This window comes from Sardina pilchardus, chromosome 11, assembly GCF_963854185.1.
Source record: "Sardina pilchardus chromosome 11, fSarPil1.1, whole genome shotgun sequence".
Classification (NCBI taxonomy): Eukaryota; Metazoa; Chordata; class Actinopteri; order Clupeiformes; family Clupeidae; genus Sardina; species Sardina pilchardus.
Genome location: NC_085004.1, coordinates 27,537,929 through 27,554,989, shown reverse-complemented (window position 1 = coordinate 27,554,989; position 17,061 = coordinate 27,537,929). Strand labels below are relative to the sequence as shown.

The window sequence follows — 17,061 nt, the reverse complement described above, 5'->3', positions numbered from 1 at the left end:
GGGGCAGCCTGACATGTCAGTGTGTGCTCTCCGGAACAAACTCTGTGTCCAACAGTTAGAAGCTAATGCCTTTGACTAATTTACATGTGCTTTCTGATTTGAAAAACCTTTTCCTGTGAATTGGCTTCAGTTTGTTTGAAAGGAGATTTAAGTAATGTGTAAGTTAACTTACGTGCAATTCACCATTGCACCATTGTGTTTCTGAGTCATGATGATATTACAACTTTGTCTTATAAGGAAGAAATATTTTATTTTTTATTGTTTTTATGTTTTATGTTACTGGGCTTTGTGGGCCACATTGCAACTGCACAAATTGCCATAAATGGTCATGCTGCATAAATGTCAGTTAGCCTGTTTTCACACTGACCCTTGTGGGGTATTTTCAAACTGTTGTCAAACGGAGTGCTCACTTTATGCTGTTTCAACACTACTGTTTCTGACTGAGGACTGAGTCAACTGTTCTTGACATAGTCGATAGGGGCTATTTCTAGTTACAAATTGAAAAATGTTTTTTGACTAAAAGCATTTTTAATAATTCATATAAAACCTGGTTTCCGGGTCAATGTCACGTCTAGAATCAAGATCCTTATGTCAAATATTCCTCTGAGCATGTATCAAAACATAATTGGCAGCTTGCAGGGGGTTTAGCCCTGTTGGCGACACTACAGCAATTTAGCTGTCATAGAAGTACCACGCATGTCCTGTCCTTCTCAAACCCTTATCAGTTGTAGACCACCTCCCCAAAAGCATTTCCGCCTATCTAAAACTAAAATATGATATGATCACACCTTATAAGCTGATAAAGTTTGTCATTGTCGATGGGAACCCGTTTAATCTTCCCACAGTTGCTGATAAAGTGCTTTCTTCGTCTTTCTTTCTGTTCTGCATTTTCAAATAGCCCTGTGGTTCAAGACACAGGAGGATATCTTTGCTCTCCAGCCGTTTTTCTTTTTTTAAAAAAAGAGTTAAATAAAGTCACGACCATGGTGCTATGCCCCAGAAACTGTGGTTGGGTGGGAGAGTGCTCTGTAATTTCAACAGAATTGGTGCTCAGCTTGGCCATACTATATTCACGCCTGTCTATTAAGTTCCCCTTTTGATTTTTCGCTATCTGCCTTGGTTGACCATGTCGTCTGGAGTTGGCTATATTTTTGGATGACATTTTAACATGTAACAGACATGTTTAACATGTTTCGACTCAATATTAAGACATTCAATATTAGAAGTCCACTAATAGGTTGTTGTACCTTTCAGGAAATACAATGGACTGGTGTTAGAGACAAATAGAGTACAACTAATACTCTTTTTTACACAATGTTACTGTGCACCTCTCTCAGGAAGACTGTGGACATTTTTACATTCCTGTCATCTCGAAAAAAAAAACCCATTCAATTAAAATTGTCACATTCTCCTCACCCTACCTTCAGGTGCAGTATTTCCGACCTCAAGCCTGCTATCCCCAGACGTCCCCAATCCAGCGCCACTCCGACGACGATGACCCCGGAAGCCGCAGTCCACCACTGGAAGTGTCTGACGAGGAGGGCCTGAGAGAGCATATCAGCTCCACTACTGGTGGAGAGCCAGGTGAGACAGACAGACACACACACACACACACACACACACACACACACACACACACACACACACACACACACACACACACACACACACACACACACACACACACACACACACAGTGGAAAACCCTATCAAATAAACACAATGTGTATGGTTCTCAGGATCTAGGGAAAACAGATGAATAATGAAAAAGTACATTTTGCCCAATATGTGAGACTAGGCTAGAAGTAGGCTAGAATTACACCATACTTAAATATGTGACCACAACCCATAGTAATTATGCCATGCTTTAATTCTTTGTTCCAGGTAACAAAAAGAAGATCCGTCTATATCAGTTTCTCCTGGACCTCCTGCGTAATGGGGACATGAAGGAGAGCATCTGGTGGGTGGATCGGGACAAGGGTTCATTCCAGTTCTCCTCCAAACACAAGGAGGCGCTAGCAAACCGCTGGGGCATTCAGAAGGGCAACCGCAAGAAGATGACCTACCAAAAGATGGCAAGGGCACTGCGCAACTATGGCAAGACGGGCGAGGTCAAGAAGATCAAGAAGAAGCTGACATACCAGTTTAGCGGAGAAGTGCTGGGGAAGGGCCACCTCGGAATTGAACGGAAGATGTACTTGTAGAGAAAGAGAGATAGATAGATAGAGAGAAAGAGAGAGAGAGAGAGAGATAGAGACAGACAGAGAAAGATAATAATGAGGGGAAGTCTGATAAACATTACTGAGCACCAGACTCACTATTTAGGGAACATTGCTCGTCCTTCATTCAGCTACTATTCTACATACATAATGATGTCATAGCATGCTATTAACAGCATAAGAACGTAGGCATTATGTATGTGCTATAGGTAACAAGGAAAAATATTTTGTTAATCTATTGTATGTCTTCTTTAAGATGACCATGGATAGGCTGACTATGAAAAGGAGGACACTTGTGTCTAAAAGTGAGGACAAATGGGACAAAATTACCCAATTTTTATGTCTGTGCTGACAGTAAAAATGTCAACATTATTTTTTTACACATCATTAACAACATCAAAGTGTGACACTTAAATATAAAATGTTTTCATTTTTATAGTTTAGATATTTTGTAGCAATCTATAATTGCCAACCTGTCATTTCACATTGAGCATGTCCCTCCTTGAAAGGAGACACTGTGGAGTACAGCTACTGTATGTGTCTGTCTGTGGTATTGGCAACTGTTTGTGTGCGCGTCTGCAACCCAGTAGGCCAGTGATCTTGATTCACCAATGCATTCGGAACACAACAACAGTGTAGCCTCTGTGAGACCACAGAGACCATGTTCCTTATTAGCCTTGTCTGCTGTGGGCAATTATTGTATCATTGCTACTTATAATAAGCATTGTTTGTTGTGGAGCACTTGTTTGTTGTGGAGCACTTGTCATCGCTACTTACAAGCATAGACCTTTGAAGTTCACCTACAAAAAGGCCCCAAAGTTGCCATCTTTGCCCATATAAAGAGACTCGGACCTCCTTAAAGATGGTACCCGGATCCTCTCAAATGGGCAAAGATGGCAACTTTGTGGCTTTTCTGTAAGCAAACTTCGGGTGTCTGTTGCTGCTGTGTGCATTGTTTTTTTGTTTTTTTGTCAAAAAGACAAATGCCCCAAAATGTGGAGACTCTACCTAAGTCTGGACAAGGCTCAGAAGCCAGAAAGTCTGGACAAAGTCCAGATAAGTGGTTACCCTAGCAAGATGATTGTTGTTTTTACGTTTCTGGTGTGAACCAAATGCTTTCTCGCGCACACCAGATATTCTCTCTTGCTGCAATTCCTTTGCAAAACTGGTTATAGTTGTGTGACAATGCAGAGTACAATGGAAAAAAAATATTTAAAAAAAACATCAGTAAAAAGCAGAAGTGAAAACCAATGACACAGCCTCATGCTGCACGGCAAACAAAGTTTGACCACAACAAACTTGGCTCGATCACTCCAACACCCGAACACTTGGTGGAATCCTTTCAAGATGCCTAAACTTCAATGTAATATAGGAACTCTGGTGGATGAAACAGAGTTGCTACACATGTATACTGGGACACATTCAAACATGTAGCACAATCATAACAGACTGTCGTAACAGATTATCCTCTTCTTGTGCCTGCTCCAGAGCAGTTAAGCTTTGGACCCTGTAAAGTGTCTGTTAAGTAAACTGTATTGTTGTATGTTAATAAATAAATACAAAATAAACAGAACTGAACTGAATTGAATTGCAACATCTGCACACACACACACACACACACACACACACACACACACACACACACAAGCTCAGGATTGAAGATAAGGGGAATAGTATACCTCATATGTGTCAGCTGTACTGATTGCTGCAAGGAACCTACTTCTGAGTCAAAAGTGCAGTCAACAATTGTGCAGGAAGTCACATTTGACACTTTTGTCCAAAACAACGTACATAATATTTCAACCAAGAATGACACACAATAATAATTAAAAAATAGCTCAACCCTTCCTTCAGTATACCCAGAGACAATACACACAGTTTCGTTTTTCGTTTAGGGGACAGGCTGCCTCTGCTCGTTTAGAGCCTGGGCTGCTTGCAGAGACGGGGAGTGTGCAACTAGCAGATCGTGAGGAGATGATTGCTGAGTGTGAAGAAGAACGTGATGGGCTTCAAATCCTTTAAAGGAACACAACACACCAAGGTTTTGGGAGATTATGTTATTTTCCGTTTAACCCAAAGCTAGATAAAAGAATAGGCCTTATTCACTGGAAGTGGGTTAGATCAGTTTGCCTATAGTTAGCTTAGCTTAGCTTAACTTAGCGTAGCTAGCTAAAAGGAAGCTACAGGCAAACTGGTGTAACCTCTCAGAGATCGAACTGCTGGTCTTCCTCGTCAAACAAACTATAACATCAACATCAAAACAGATTTCTTATTTGTTGTTCCCACCAAGATTGCAAGAGACTTGGGTGTCATAACTGATGACCAGCTGACCTTCACATGCTGTCTCAATCACCCGGTCATGCCGCTTTGCACAATTTGGTACAATCAGGCCGGAGCCTACCTAACTCAAGACAACAACCTAACTTTTGGCACAGAAAATGGTTCTCTCTCCCCCTCGACTCCTCAGTGTTCCTCAGAGGAACGTCATGAGAAGCCCCTGCAAGTACTTGGCACTCATGGCAATCCAGACTTTTCACTTGTTGTTCCCCACTGGTAGCAACCTCCAAGTGCTAGAGCAGCCGGACACCCTGGAAATGTATCCTCATTTTACAAGTCACTTTTAGACAAATTTACAGACCGTAAACAGGGTGTGGGTCCGTCACTGATTATGATCTCCATTTCCGTTTTCGTAGTTGCATTTCGTTTTCGTAGTTGCATTTCGTTTTCATCTAGTTTGCAGTTAGTTTCCATTTAGTTTGCAGTTCTTTTCCATCTAGTTTGCAGTTCGTTTCCATCTAGTTTGCAGTTCGTTTCCATATTTGCTTGCGTTTTCTGAGTTTGAAAGTGTTTTCTGAGGTTGCAGATATTTTCGAATATGCATGTGTTGTGACCCTGAGAATGCAGATGTTTTTGAATATGAATGTGTTGTGACCCTTCTCGGCCACCGTACAAAAGTGTCATTCTCAATTAATAAATACTGTAAATGTATAACTGCAGTTAAGGGACACAAGCCAGCAGCAATACTGCATTCTTTCTTCGGTACAATAGCATTTCCATGTCCAAAATATTTTCTGCACAAAAGAGCAGTAGAGTTCAGGACTATGTGATGCAATGCATTTTTTTCATGTCCAAATATTGCATTTCCTGCTTATGTTAAATAATTGCTTTTTGACCGGCAGTTATTTTTGTAGGCTGTAGGATGACCAGTAAATTGTTTTTTTTTATTTACTTTTTTGTTTCAATTCAAAAAAGGGTTGAAAAAGCATCAGAGCAACGACAGTATAACACAAAACTCATAAAGGTTCCTGATTTAAGGGTAGTGAGAAAATAGTCCACTCAAACCCTACCATCCAGTGAGGGGGGTCTCTCTCTCACACACATTTGTAGATATGTAAGCACAGTGGGAATAGATACCTTCATTTTTTTTTCATTTTAGCCCCTAACTGTTGACCACATGTAGGCCTGCAAGGATAGCCACTGGTTGGATAGTAGTCACTGGTTTCCTGGCTCTCGACTGGAAAAAACAATCAAGAAAAGGACATCCCCATGAAGCCTGGCAAAAGTACTGAGATCAAGTCGTTATCGTAGTAGGCCAACCAACTGAAGGGAGACGTGACAGAAAATGACTCTGGATAATGCAATAGCACCCTCTGCACGCAGATGTCATAGTTGGTCAGCACAAACAAAATGATGAGTGATGAAGTTAATTTTGTGCCCCACGAGGAGATGCCATCCTATTGAACACAGTAAATTAACTCAGTAAAGTAGCCAATTACAAATTCAAATGTAATATCCTCATGTTTAATAGGAAGCATTCTGAAAACATTCTAAAATTGCATGACAGACATACATACATATACATACATACATACATGTTCAACCTCTTTCACAGGCCCCTAACAGCAGGGACAATGAATGGCATGTGTTATGTCCTCTTATTGATTGTAGTAAGGTGATTCCGATCTTCCGTTCTCTGGCTATTCCCTCTCCTATTTCCTTCGTTATTTAATGGTCCTCTGTCTATGTTAGGCCCCAGTCATTGTCTTTGTATTTTCTTTCGGTCAGCTGGAGGGTTTCACCAAAGGAACGTACCACTGGTGGAAGAACACAAGCAACTAGAGTGTTCAGATAATGTTCAATAAATAAATGAATAAATAAATAAATAAACATTGATTTGCATTTGTCTGCATGTGTACGATGAACAGATTGATTTAAATGCTGTGAGCAACTGTAGAAGTCACAAAGTCAAAAACTGAGGGGAGAGTTGTGTCATGAAATCAACACATTGATCAACTGGTTGAACAAAGGCAGATGAAGACAATAAGAAGAAAAAGAAAATAACAATACCTCCTCTGTCATCCCTGCTGTTTTCCTTCCCTCTGTGTTAAATGGGGGCTTCAGGTAACCTTTAAAGTGCAACTTCACCAGCTCATGAAACGTGGGCACACACTCCTGCGGAGGAGGAACACATTAGTGGTCAGCTCACACAACCAAACTCCAGCACAAGGGCGCCGTGTCACTATCTATGGCTATGGCTATGGCTATGGCTATGGTTATTTAGCAGACGCCTTTGTCCAAAGCGACATACAAATAAATAGCAATACAAATTAAATAACAGTGAACAATTACAAAAAAAGGGAGAATAGCAATATTATCAATACAACAATCATTTAAGCACTAATCTAATGAGAAATAAAACAATGAAATGACAAAAGCAATCAAATAAGTCACTCAGTTAATTATCTAATAACAATAACTATAGCAAGGTATGGCTAAATTTAAGGACAATAGCAGAATAAATGTAAAATTTTAACAATGGACAAATTATAACAAAACAAAACTATTATACAAACCATAACACATAACAAACACTCAAAAGACTAAGTGCATATTAAACAAATATGCCTTAAGACCCCTCTTAAAAGATCCAAAACTGTTGCTTGAACGGAGAGCACTGGGCAACTCATTCCACCAACACGGAACCACTGAAGAATAGGATCTACAGATTGACCTAGCATGTATGGTTTGTCGACATAACAGACGCTCCTCAGAAGATCGCAATGGGCGGTTGGGAATGTACATCTTCATCAAAGAACTGAAGTAGCTAGGAGCAGATCCAGTCAGTGTCCTATAGGCCAGAGTGAGAGATTTAAATTTAATTCTGGCTACTATAGGGAGCCAGTGGAGAGTAACTAGGAGAGGGGTTACATGTGTCCTCTTTGGCTGATTGAAGACCAGTCGTGCTGCAGCATTCTGAATCAACTGTAGTGGTCTTAATACGCAAGCAGGTAGGCCAGCTAACAGGGAATTACAGTAGTCCAGCTTGGAGATAACCATTGCCTGTACAAGAAGCTGAGTGGAATCTTGTGTCAGATAAGGTCTGATCTATCTATCTGTCAGCATCTCTCACCCTGCCCTCCTCGCCACACACGTAGGTGAACCAGCGCAAACCCGCCGCCACGTGGGTGATCTCGTCTGAGTAGATGACCTCCAGCGCCTCCACGGATTGGGCGTCGCCCTGGGCGGCGAAGCGAGAGAGCGTCTGAGGGTGCACGTCAAGACCTCTACGGAGAGACCAGAGGACCCACACCCCGCCCACGTTACATAGTTGGACAGCATCAACTCCAACACCATTCATTCACAAAGATAACTCTGCACTGTAATGTCAGTAGGGATTTTCCAGGACAGTCTGTCAGAATATTGCCTCTCATGGCACATTTGAAGTATTTTCTATTACAGTTCTCAAACTACAGGTAAATAAATAGCTACATAAGGTGCTGTGTCCACCAAACGCGTTTTTTGCGCCGACGGCGACAATTTTCAATGTAAAGTCTATGTAGCTCAGCGCTCACAGCGCTGAGCGCCCTCGGCGGAAAAACCGGCGCTGACCGTTTTTTGTCGCAGCGCTCAGAGCGCTCAAAGTTGAAATCTGTTCAACTTTTAGAACAGCGCCGGGCTCGTCAATGGCACTTCTCGTTATAAACCGTCTCTGGTTTTGGTAACTTAGCAACAATAAACAGCGCCGAGAGGAGGAGGTTGAGGGCGCTCTGGCAGTTTGGTGGACACAGCACCTAATATGTAACCAAATTTACATTCCTCTCCTCTTGTAGCTTTACAAGTAACTGCAGGTAACTCTGTGGTTTTCTATGGGGGGTTTTATAGCTGATATGATGAAATGTGAAAACGAAAAAGTGGAAAAACATGAAAAAGTGAAAACGGTGCAAAAAAACAAGTGTCCATATTGGCTTGTTAATACCTATCCCATAACTGAACTATGTTTTGAGCAAACTCAAGAATAACAGGGAGGAGGTACAGTACTTGCCTGGCTTCGTGTACCATGTGAACGATGGCCAGCCTGGCCAGGAGATCATGAGCCGTGTCTGATGCAGACTGCCACAGTCCTGTGGACAACATGCAGCACATGATATATCTACCCAGTACAGTATACATGTTCAGATATAAAACAGATGTTATATAGAACTGATTAGATGAAAAAAACAAACATCACATTATGGATTATAATTCATGATAGTATTTCTGGGATATGTGGCCAAATACCACATATATAATTAATAAAAATAAATGTTATGTTTCACCGTTATGCACAGGTAGGGCTCCAAAGTGACTGCCGAGTTCTGTGATGCGCTTCTCCAGCAGGTGATAGTGCTGTGGGCGAAAGATGAAATACTTTTGACAGGATACTGTAACACCAACCATATTACCACGTGAAGCGAACAGAGGGCAACAATGTCTTCAGTATCTCACTCAAGCCTTTCTGCTGTACTGTTTTGCATACTGTCTGTCTTCTATATTTCATTTGAAATGAACTTAGAAATTGTTTACATCATGCATACCTTTGCCTCATCGCCAGCCACTTTGACAAAGTCACTGAAGAACTGGCGAGGCAGCGGCGCCCCTGTGTTCAGCCTGGTGTCGGAGAAGCGAGCGATGACGTCCCAGGACAGGTCGATGGCCCACTGCTCAATGTTCGCAAGAGAGTGCAGAAGGGCCACTCGGCTGGCCTGCATCCGATACACACACACACACACACACATACACACACAGACACACAGACACAGACACAGACACAGACACAGACACAGACACAGACACAGACACAGACACAGACACAGACACAGACAGACACACACAGACACACAGACACACACACACACACACACACACAGACACAGACACAGACAGACACACACAGACACACACAGACACACACAGACACACACAGACACACACAGACACACACACACACACACACACACACACACACACACACACACACACACACACACACACACACACACACACACAGGTGAGGAGACTGGGAGGACTAGGGGTGCATGTCTCAGCAGTCTCACAGCTTCTGTTTGTGCTTACTTAAAATAAGATAAATACGTTTTTTTCTTTTCATTCTTACTGGGGTGCCAAACAATGTGGAGGCCCCTGTATGTAGTACTTTTAGCACTTCAATAGATTTCAATACAAGTTCTATATTGCAATCCTCAATGCAAATCATCAGACTTTTGATGACTCAGTTTATATGGAACAGCACTGTTGTTACAACATAGCATGACACAGTTATTAATATCTCACTGTTACTGCTTTAACATTTAAATACATGGACAAGGCTAATATAAAAACAAATTTTGCATGCAAAACGTTCGTTATGCATCATAATGTGCTCTCATTAAGTGACCTGAAGCTCACCAGGGTTCCTCCTTTGCCCCGTTTGATCTTGCCAGGCTGCAGCACAGTCAGGTTCTCCTTCCTGCTGGGCTGGGCTGGAGGTGTTGCACCGCCCACATCTGGGATCTCCCCTGAGTTCCACTTCCTTTGCACCTCCAGGGTCAAGGTCACCTCCATGGCAACAGACACACATCAAGTCACTCAAGCAAAGATCCTTAATTATTGACAAGATAAAGCAACGTAATGCATCTCTATGGAAGCAAAATTCGAACAGTTCCGGTCTGCTTAAAGGGGCGTGTTGCAAAGACGTCATAGTGGGATATCGATCTCTGTCAGCTCGGCAACCCACACAAGCAGTGCATTTCGAATGTTAGCAGGTCTACTTAAAGGGGGATTTAGCCCCCCTCCCCCTTGTGAAGACAGAACGCGGAAATGATGGAACGTTTGCGCCTCTCGCTCCGCTTTAACCCTCTCTGACTCAAGCCTATTTAACATCCTCTCAATTTGACACTATTATTAGATAACATCTTAGATTTCTCACAGCAGGATACACCAACGCATTCAAGACACACAACCACACACACACACAGACACAGACACAGACACAGACACACACACACACACACACACACACACACACACACACAGCTGCACTCCAGACTATATAAAGCCTATGTCATCTATTGATGACCTATGTATTGTCATTTGGTCTAGACTACAGTGATGAAAATAATAATTTTGTTGTTATAGTACACAGCCAGCTGATATACAGAAAATAAAATGTAGTTATCTCTGTTTTACCAATGTAAATGACTTTGCAGACAGCACAAGTGTGTTGTTCACTATGGGTGAGGACCCCTTACCTTCTCCTCTGGATCAGGCGTACACAGGATCTTCGTGGCCCAGTAACAAAGGCTATTCTCTGAAGACTGTTTGTTACCATTTGCAATGCATAATTGGTCTAAAACAACAATTGAATATCATTAGAAGGGGTATCTAATACATCACAACACAATGAATGAAACTTACATTCAGAGTATGTTAAAATAACTCCAAGACTAATCTTAAACCAAGCTACACCGTCTTGCAACGACATTACCTCGAGTTAGGAACTTTAACAGATTTTTTTGTATTAGACATCCATTGAGTGCTTCTTACCAACAACTATGGTGTTGGCTTCAGGGAAAGGGCTCTGAGACAACTCGTTCTGTGAGTTGACATACACCTTCCCTTGCACCACTTTCACGTTGTAAACTTGATTCTGTAGAGACAAATATACACTTTATCTGAGGAACAGCTTTTACCTAAAAAGTTTGACACATGAGCAGTGAGCAAGCGTCAGACTGGTACCTGCAGCCCAGTAGAGGAGGCTCCTGTGTCCAGGCAGAAGTCAAACTGATGCCACGGGCAGATTAGTGCCATTTTACCGTCGCCAAGGTCCTCAATGTCACCAAGTTCCAATGGACCCCCTGCAGGAATGACGGCAGAGGGGAGATTGACACAAAGTAGTCAAGTTAGCTCACAAGAATGCTGCTACAGTATCAGTCGGTGGAGACATTAATCAACTAAGGTTCATCACTTACCCTCGTGCGGACAAGACGAATCCATTGCCCAGAATTTGTCATCTTCTGTGTGCACTAAGACCAAATGTTCGCCGTCCTCTGAATATAACCTATAAAAACAATATCAGTGTCTGGTGTAGTAGCCCATCAGCAGCATACGTTTAGCGGACGTCAAGAATGTAAGAGACCATTACCGATCAAAGAATACAGAGGAATGTGGCACTGACCGATTCACGTTAACGTCAGTGACGAGAATGTCACTTCAGCGTGTAACTTACTTGGTACATGGCACCTGGAAACCAGACTTGTCTCCTACACACTGCCAGTTTCCGTCTCTCACTATTTCCTTCAGTGCCTCCACTAAATCCTCTTCGAAATGCTCCATGCATGGAATCAGACTGGGCCTTCCAAGCGTATAACGAAGACTACAACTTACTGTAAACAAGAACACATCTGCAGTACTATGCCATACACACGTTGGTAGCTGATGTTTGCGTTTACATCTTTCTTCCTTTCTTTTCCAAGTTTAAAGCGCTGAAGCAAAATCAGACGTATGCTGCCATCTATTGTTGTGGAAGATGAACAAATGCAGTCGATTCCTATTAGTGATGCGCGGTTCAGCTCATTACCCGCGGATATCCGCGGGTTTACCCGCGGGTCGGGCGGATTTGGGTAGGCCTAATAGTTTTTTCTAAATATTGCGGGTGGGTCGGGTCAAAAAAGTAAAAATGCACATTTCTCACTTGTTAACTTCCGACATATTAGGTGGCGATGCGCCTGCAATACAGGAGGTGTGGTCGAGCGCAAAACATAATTTCTCCTAAATTCAGCACCCAATTGCGCCATGCGTGACTGACTGAAAAAGTCAATCGCGCATTCGCTACTTTATGGACATGGAGCCTAATGATCTGGGATATCGAAGGTTGTGCACAATGCGAGAACACCTCGCTTCTGTCATAGGCTACACGAATAAACAGCTGTGCTTGTTAAATGCTTGGCAGTGTTAAACGCAAAAGTAGGCTAGCCTATGAAGTCGCAAGGGGAAATATGAATGGAAACTTGTTATGAAGATGAGATTTAACACTAGCTATGTCTAGGCTGCAGATTATGAATGGTGTGGAGGAGCGCAGATTGTCAAAATGACCAATCATTGTAACCCGCTGTTGTCCTCATGTGGGCTAATTAGGCTAGGAAAGACGTTAAATGCGTTTTTTCCTTTCCGCGGGTCGGGTCGGATTTGGGTCACAATTCGAACATATTTTTGCGGATTGGGCGGGGCGGTTTGGATCTCCTGAAAAGTCGGGTTGGGGCGGGTTTTAAAAAAAGCCCACCCGCGCATCACTAATTCCTATGGTGCGTTTGCAGTCTGTGAATAATGGGAAAACATTATTGTCTTTTTTTTAACGTGGGAACAAAACTTGGGGATGATGGATAGCGTTGCAGTCGTTGACTTATCGTTACTTCATAATGCAATTGTGGACTTTGAGGTCCAAGGATTCTACTGTGAACTTGTTTTTATCACTTAAAGCTGCATATCAAGGATTTTTATTTGTCTCATACATAGATATATTGCTGTGAAACAATGCATAGGCATCTTTTTTATAAGGATAAAGAAAAATATTTAGATATAATATAATTATACACTGTAAAACCGAACACTACAAGTAAAATAGTTTTTTTGATTTGAAAACACTCAAAAATGAAAAATAGCTCATTGTACTTTAACCGTCTGTGTTACTTGAACAAATATTTACTTTTAAGTTGACAGCACTCGTCCGCTTTAAGTAATTTGAAAAAATAGAATGCGTGGGAACAGATTTGTAGGCGGATCTTCTGCCATGGATCTTGTGCACGTCAAGCGAAGCGACGCATAACGGTCGACCACCAGAGAAGACACGAAAAGAATGGGGCACAGGAGAAGATACAACGGGACAACGAGAAGAGAAAACCGCAATTAAACGTAAGTGGATAAATTAAGTGGTGCATTTTGACCCTAACGTACGACCTTTACCATATTGCTAAAGCCAAAAGTTTGAAAATATTTGACTGCTACGTAAATGTATCCAGTTACTAGCTAGCAGCTAAGAATCTTGCTTCTGTATGCCAGCACTTGATTGATCAGCTAACTTAACGCTAGCAATCTCCAATGTGACTAAAAACATGGAATAATTTACACCGTTAGTACTGTTTAACACAATGACTTTGAAGTGCAAGCTATGTGGTGCGTTGCTTAATAACAGGGCACAGGTTCTGACCGGCAACATTAGCGCTTAGCATGCTAGCGTTTAGCATGCTAGCGACGTTACGTCCGTCCGTTAGTCCACTTCCATGCCGTTATGACGACCTGTGTACGTGCACATTTCATTCAGTAAATGCGTTTACTGTAAGATGAAGGTGATCAGATTTTTGGGACATAATCCTTGGACATTTTCAGTTTAGAACCGTAAAGACCTAAAATGCTTTGCTAGAAATTATTCAAATTATTAGTGCTGTTACCTAGACTATAGAATTTTAACCATGCACACTCAGCTGGAATAGTTATGATGACACAACAGCAATGAGTTCACAACCTCAAAGCATATTTGAGCTCAGAAATGGGCCAAAATACTGTATGCTACATTTCAGCACTCCATGAAATCCTACAGTAGCCTAGTGGTCACCTGTGTGTAGATAATCTAAAATAAGATAGTTGTCTTGGTCATCTTAGTAATGGCTATCTAGGTCTATACATGCTATATCTTCCTATTTTAGGACAGTGGGGGCTACCCATATCTAAAGAAAGTATGATGTTATAATAGATGTATAGTATAATGTGTAATAAGATTAAAGAATACTTTGGTTTCAGAAGCTGTACTAACTATCAAAGAAAGGTAATCCCTACTGCATTTCAAATTGTTATTATTACTGGCTTGACTATATGACTGTTTGTTTTCACATGCAGGGATCCTCGGATGTAAATATCCAACGTGCTGTGGCACGCCGTGGCCTTCCTTTCTACCTCCATGAAGATGATGGCACTTTTATAAAGACATGGGATGTAAGTAAGCATGTTGTCTATTATTGACATGACCGTTAAAGGTAATGGCTATCTAGGTCTATACATGCTATATCTTCCTATTTCAGGACAGTCCGGCTACCCATATCTAAAGAAAGTATGATGTTATAATAGATGCATTGTATAATGTTTATTAAGATTAAAGAATGCTTTGGTTTCAGAAGCTGTAACTATCAAAGAAAGGTAATCCTACTGCATTTTGAATTATTATCACTGGCTTGACTACATGACTTCTTTTCACATGCAGGGATCCTCGGATGTAAATATCCCACACACTGTGGCACTCAGTGGCCTTCCTTTCTACCTCCATGAAGATGATGGCACTTTTATAAAGACATGGGATGTACGTAAGTTGTCTATTATTGACATGACTGTTAAAGGGGTAGTTTTTGGACATAGGACCTCATTTCCAAGTTAGCCTATGTGAATCAGAACAATGAGAAAATTGGGTACAGCATAGAGCAAATACTGGTCCAGCAGCTTAAACTAAACTGAATTGAAGCTAAAGCCAAAATGTCCTGGTAGGTTATCAATAGCTGCCGAGCCACTATTTAGTCTCTGTTGCATCAAATTTTGTCATTTTTATTCTTATGGACAGAAGTGATCTCGAAGAACAGGGCTATGGGTCGAGCAACACTGGAGTTACATTTCAAGCTTTTGTTTTTTTCACCAGGAAACTCCAGAGACGTTACTTAGTATTATTTCAAGTAATTATTTCAATAATGCAACTGCCCTGGAAAAGTTTGAGGAGAAAATGTTAAACTTAATAGTGCAATAGACATAGTAGCCCTTAACTTGTAATCCCTATTAGATATTAAATTAACACACAGTTGTTCTTTGTTAATTTTTTCAGGTCTCTCAATCGGAGTTCAAGATGAGGAAACCCAGCCCGATTTGTCGCCGATTGGATCTTGCTCTGCAGGCTGGAATCCTGCACATTTATCTCTTCTGCTTCCGTTCCACTTTTGCTGGAACCAATCGCATCCTGGCTTATCCATCAGACGCACCAGGATCGTGGTCTGATTGGTTGAAGGACTATCCAAGCGTACAGAGACATTTGAACTATGCAAATTCATCACGCCTCTTGTCCAGTAGAAATACAGCGCAGACTCCCCAGACAAATGTTCAATCTCAAAAGACTGAGCTTGGTGATAGCCAAGCTACGAACTCCAATGTTTTTGTAATGTATTCATTAATTGTTCCCTGAACATATTCAATGATTTGTTGATGGTTGACGTTATTGTCCAATGTTTTTTTATAATTATTATTTTAATACTATCATCTCCTACCATCGTCTATCTCATTTCTCAAATTAGAGGTGGATAAACTGTGTTTATTTGAATTTAGCCTCACTACAGCCTTGATCTGAACTCCAATCTGTACTTGTTTTCATGGTTTACATTAAAAGATTAAGTCGAATTTCAGTGGCCTATGTTCTTCCAAGTCCTAAAGTTGAAACTAATCAAAATGAGCAAGTTTGTTCAACTTTCTGATAATTTAAACTTTTAAGTTAAGTTTAATTACAATAATTGGTTGATGCTAAATTAAATATTTTATGTTGATATTAATGAATCCAAGTAAGCTGAGCTTAATTTTATTAATTACTGCAAACTCAACGAGTGGATGTTTCAACTTAAAAAAGACTTGTTGAACACTCTCAAAATTCGCTAGTGGAGACTAATTAAAAAAGTTACGTTTCTTTGACTTAGCAAAACCAAGTTACCATTACTTAAATTTTTTTGTGTAATCTGTTTCACCAAATTTTTTGAGTTCAACTAACTTGTCGGGTTTTACAGTGTATCTCAATATATTGCCAGAGGGCAGTAAAACAAGGGTGTCTGTGAAGTATGACAAGTCCATGCAATGCGGTTTAAAGAGTTTTATGTGTGTTAAGGATGCGGATGGCTTGAGAAAGAAACTCAAGTCTTTGGGTTTTAGCCCTGTGGGAGACATCTGTCTAATCGCAGTGTTTTAAACAGTCCACTGTAAGGGTGTGAACATGTCCATGACCTCACACCATACTTTGTGCAAATACAGTCGCAATGTTCAAGATTAATGGACATTTGTTTCAACATTTGCTCCATTACACGTTTCTCACACGTTCTAACTGCAGAGCACCTGAGTGCTCGCAGTTAGAAGAAGCAGGTCATCACTGTGAACTCCAACACAGCATGAACGCCCCATTTATCAGAGTCCGCAAGGTAGTGATGCGCGGGTGGGCTTTTTTTAAAACCCGCCCCAACCCGACTTTTCAGGAGATCCAAACCGCCCCGCCCAATCCGCAAAAATATGTTCGAATTGTGACCCAAATCCGACCCGACCCGCGGAAAGGAAAAAACGCATTTAACGTCTTTCCTAGCCTAATTAGCCCACATGAGGACAACAGCGGGTTACAATGATTGGTCATTTTGACAATCTGCGCTCCTCCACACCATTCATAATCTGCAGCCTAGACATAGCTAGTGTTAAATCTCATCTTCATAACAAGTTTCCATTCATATTTCCCCTTGCGACTTCATGGGCT

The 17,061-nt window shown here is 41.4% G+C and overlaps 3 protein-coding genes across 3 annotated transcripts in view; 2 read left to right on the top strand and 1 right to left on the bottom strand.

Annotated features, from left to right (window-relative positions):
- spi1b (Spi-1 proto-oncogene b) overlaps positions 1 to 3,763 on the top strand; it is a 9,567-nt gene extending 5,804 nt beyond the window's left edge. The window contains exons 4-5 of the mRNA XM_062548486.1: positions 1,428 to 1,584; positions 1,885 to 3,763. Coding sequence (XP_062404470.1) covers positions 1,428 to 1,584; positions 1,885 to 2,204 — 477 coding nt within the window. The 3' untranslated portion in view covers positions 2,205 to 3,763. The remainder of the gene's footprint in view (positions 1 to 1,427; positions 1,585 to 1,884) is intronic.
- A 2,235-nt stretch (positions 3,764 to 5,998) lies between these two features.
- Positions 5,999 to 12,010, bottom strand: si:ch73-314g15.3 (uncharacterized protein LOC368688 homolog). Its single transcript, XM_062549751.1, has 12 exons — positions 11,761 to 12,010; positions 11,504 to 11,592; positions 11,271 to 11,389; positions 11,079 to 11,181; positions 10,784 to 10,881; positions 9,942 to 10,091; positions 9,074 to 9,241; positions 8,816 to 8,885; positions 8,542 to 8,620; positions 7,630 to 7,783; positions 6,567 to 6,671; positions 5,999 to 6,313 (listed from the first exon to the last, which is right to left on the bottom strand). The coding sequence occupies exons 1-12, from the start codon at positions 11,865 to 11,867 to the stop codon at positions 6,281 to 6,283; spliced, it is 1,275 nt and encodes a 424-aa protein (XP_062405735.1). The 5' UTR covers positions 11,868 to 12,010; the 3' UTR covers positions 5,999 to 6,280.
- Positions 12,011 to 12,949: 939 nt separating this feature from the next.
- On the top strand, positions 12,950 to 15,956 carry LOC134095302 (uncharacterized). The gene is made up of 5 exons (XM_062548752.1): positions 12,950 to 12,985; positions 13,284 to 13,442; positions 14,424 to 14,519; positions 14,785 to 14,880; positions 15,391 to 15,956. The coding sequence occupies exons 1-5, from the start codon at positions 12,950 to 12,952 to the stop codon at positions 15,742 to 15,744; spliced, it is 741 nt and encodes a 246-aa protein (XP_062404736.1). The 3' UTR covers positions 15,745 to 15,956.
- The last annotated feature ends 1,105 nt before the right edge of the window (positions 15,957 to 17,061 follow it).